Source organism: Dasypus novemcinctus, chromosome 10 (genome assembly GCF_030445035.2).
Source record: "Dasypus novemcinctus isolate mDasNov1 chromosome 10, mDasNov1.1.hap2, whole genome shotgun sequence".
Lineage (NCBI taxonomy): Eukaryota > Metazoa > Chordata > Mammalia > Cingulata > Dasypodidae > Dasypus > Dasypus novemcinctus.
Window position 1 is genome coordinate 87,172,390 of NC_080682.1, and position 3,754 is coordinate 87,176,143.

A 3,754-nucleotide genomic window follows, 5' to 3' on the forward strand; every position below is an offset into this window, starting at 1 on the left:
GAGTATTAACGGGAAAGAAAAATAGAAAATATTAGCTTAAAATTTAGCTGATTCAGGCTCTTCCTCATTCATAGTTCTTTGCTTTTCAGAGTTTTGAGAAATTTATGAAAACATTGGTTTATGTCCTTCATCATTTACAAATAAAATATTCTCCATTTTCTGCTTTGCCTTACAGGGGAATCAAGGAAACAGATTTAACAAAGTGCAAAAATTCAATAGCTGGGGATGCATTATGGAGAGAACACGTGATATATTTTCCTCGGTTTCTTTGAAAAAAAAAAACAACTGAAGAATTGATGAAACATACTCTAAGAACATTCCTCTAAAACTATGAGTATAATTCATTGGCTGAGAGGCATGTATTGAAACATGTATCTACTTGCTGTTGATTTCTTTTTCTTTTAAAACTAAAATGATATGGAGATAGTTTGAAAAAATATTCAAGAAATAGCTGTGGCTTTTGATTAGAAACAGAATTTCCCATCTAAGTATTGGTACCTGCTCATCTTCTTTATTTCAGTTAGCATCCACCTCTTCTTACAGTAATGATTTATTGCCTGCCTGGATTCCAAGCTGCAGCTATGACCATCTTCCCAATATACCAACTTCCCAAATGTACTTCTTTCCTGGGTTTGGTTGTGTCGTTATCTTCATTACTCTTTCTGCCTTACAGATGTTAGCCTTTTTTTTGGTTGGGGGAATATGGAAAAATAATCTTGTCATAACTCAGCGAGTTCCTTTTCTTTGTCACTTCCAAATGATAGGGCTATTACAGGGCAACAAGTCCACATATCCATTTGGAGTTAGGAATGAATATAGAGGAGTTCAATTCAATCCAGCAAACAGTTGTGGTGTGTCTGTTCTGTGCCACGAACTGTGTAGGTACTGGGGAGCAAAAAAGGAACACTCTATTGTTCCAGGAACTACAGTCCCATGTCCAGTCTCCTATTGTCCCCTAGCCCTATTCTATCCACTTTGCTTACTTCCCTTTGATTCATGACCTGTGCCAGCTTCCTTTCCTCTCCCACCTCCTTGGCTTGCTTCACCCCTTTTTGTATTTTGTTCCTTATTCTGTTAGTCTTTCTTTTTAGTCATAGTCAATTCCCCTTCTCCAAATGCTTAGGTATAGAACTTGGAACTCACCTCTCCAGAAAGATTTTCTGAGTTAAGGAAAAGTAGTTGTCAATATCTAACTATTCTTATTTTCCTAAATTACTAGATCATAAGTAATAAGAAAACAGAGATTGCATCATATTATCTGTGGAGCTAATTTGGAGGCAAGAGCGATCTCTTAGTTTCTTGATTAATTTTGAATTTATTTGTAATAAATTGGTAATATATTTTCTTAGTCATTAAAAAAATTCACACAATAGAGGTCAGATTTGAAAAAAGTTTAGGAGGAAAATCTAGTGGCTTATGGCAGGTTCTTGTGTCTTAATAATTATTTAGGAAGAAGTATTAGAAATGAGCCATAGAAAAACCACAGAGCACTCATATTGGTGCCTAATTAAGAAAAATAGAGATTTTTCTTTCATTATCTCCACCAAGAGCAAGAACTTGTATAGCTTTATCTCCGAGAAAATTGGAATATCAGATTTGTGAAAAAAGGAATAAAGAACATGGAAGTGTTTCAAAACTAAAGTATTTACCTAGATCATTCAAGTTATTTAAGACAAAATAATTGTGTTTCTCAAAACCAAGTATACCTGGCCTGATTACCTCAGGACACTCTCCCTCTTTGCCTTTCTTCTTTTCCCTACTTCTTTTTCCCATTCTGAAGTTCATACATGAACCCTGTCCCGGCCAAAATTGCTCTTGCTGCACTTTCCAGAGACTAGAAAAATTAAACTCTGACATGAATAAACAACTACTTTTCACATCTCTGAAAGTACCCTAAATCCACCCTTTTCCTCTTCTAATTAAAGTTTCTTTCCCTAACAAAGAAAAATAAAATGCTGCATTTAGCTAAACTGCATTTTTTTCTTTCCCCCTTATTTTTGTTGCAGTACTATTTTTTCTCTTGTTCATTTTAAGCATGCAGTAGTTCAACTACGTTGGGATTAAATATGCCATTTGTGATATGATTTTGAAACTCAACTACTATCTATAGCAATGTTTTATGAAGAAATAGTTTCTAGAACTAAAAATTGACTTGCTACAATGTAGCATATTTTAAGCTGATAATGTTTATAATGGCAAAGATTTTCATGTGTGGGTCTTGTACCCAGGTTCATTAATTTAATAGTTTCACCCAGATGTTGTTTTACAGGGTCTTTTTTAATTTTGAGCTCATGTAAGCCACTTCATACCCAACATATGAAGGACATAGTTATTGATATTCTAGCTTGTAAATCAATTCTGATTAGCCATGCTAATTGACTGGATTAAACAATTACTATCTCAAGCAAGTGGCCCAATTCTTTTGGTCATTAGAAACAAATTTGATTAACTGTTTGCTTCCTGACTGGACAGCAATTGGCCTCCTAAATTACAATTGGACTACTTACATTGGTAATATCATACTTTCATAATGCTACATCCTGATAACTCGTTCACTATGACTATTTGACCTCTAGCATTTTTTTCAAGGTGTCTTTTACTTCTGTATTCCTTAGACTGTAGATCAAGGGGTTCAGCATGGGAATTACAAGACTATAAAACACGGAAACAACTTTGTTGTACTTCCAAGAAGTCTCTGTTTTAGGTTGCCTTAGGTACATGAAAAACAGTGTTCCATAGAATATGATGACCACAGTGAGGTGGGAGGCACAGGTGGAAAATGCTTTGCATTTGCCCTGTGAAGACTGGATTTTTATAATGGAAAAGAGGATGCAAATGTAGGAGATGAGGACAGTCAAGAGTGATCCAGTGAGATTCACTGCAGAGAAGATCAAGAGCTGTTTTTCTTTATTGTGGGTGTCAGAGCAGGAGAGGGCAAGCAGAGGAGGGTCAGCACAGTAAAAGTGGCGGATGATGTTGGAGTTGCAGAAAGACAACTGAAAGGTGAGAACTGTCTGTATCACAGAGTTCAGGAAGCCATAGGTATAGACCCCTATCACCAATTCCTTGCAGACCCTCTGAGTCATAATGGCTGTGTAAATCAGAGGATTGCAGATAGCCATGTAGCGGTCATAGGCCATTGTGGCCAAGAGGAAGCATTCGGTAGTGGCAAAAGCACTGGAGAAATAGAGCTGAGCAAAACAGCCAGAAAAGGAGATGGTTTTCTTCTTCACCAATAAATTTTGCAGCATCTTGGGCCCAATGGAAGAGGAGTAACAGAGATCAATGAATGCCAGGTGACTGAGGAAATAGTACATAGGGGTGTGGAGCCGCGAATCCACCTTGATGAGCAGGATCATGCCCAGGTTTCCTACCAGAGTGATAAGATAAATTGCCAGGAAAACTACAAAGAGGGGGAGCTGAAGCTCAGGACGGTCTGTGAATCCCATGAGGACAAATTCTGTCACTGTAGTATAATTTCCTCTTGCCATTTTTTTCTCTCGTCTGTAGCAAAGAGAAAAAATATGCCTTAAAATGAGTAGATACTTTAAAGAAGCTGCTTACTTCTTGTTCCCCTCCCAGATAACAAAAATTTGGCTTTGACTTCTCAATGGTTAAATTTGGTTATTAGACATGAGGATTCATTCTGCTGCAACAGGCTCTGAAAAGTCTGAGCTTATTCTCTTTTTGCTCAGGGAAATGATACTCTTTCCCTAGGACAATTCATTTCAATTCAATTCAATGTAACAATCAT

The 3,754-nt window shown here is 36.8% G+C and overlaps 1 protein-coding gene across 1 annotated transcript; it reads right to left on the minus strand.

Annotated features, from left to right (window-relative positions):
• Positions 1 to 2,561: 2,561 nt before the first annotated feature.
• LOC101429258 (olfactory receptor 5M5-like) lies at positions 2,562 to 3,491 on the minus strand. Its single transcript, XM_004467134.4, has one exon. It carries the CDS (start codon positions 3,489 to 3,491, stop codon positions 2,562 to 2,564), a length of 930 nt encoding a protein of 309 aa, XP_004467191.4.
• Positions 3,492 to 3,754: the final 263 nt, after the last annotated feature.

Bases quoted from the DNA above. Each gene is read 5' to 3' on its own strand.
- LOC101429258 (XM_004467134.4), bottom strand. From the start codon at position 3,491: ATGGCAAGAGGAAATTATACTACAGTGACAGAATTTGTCCTCATGGGA.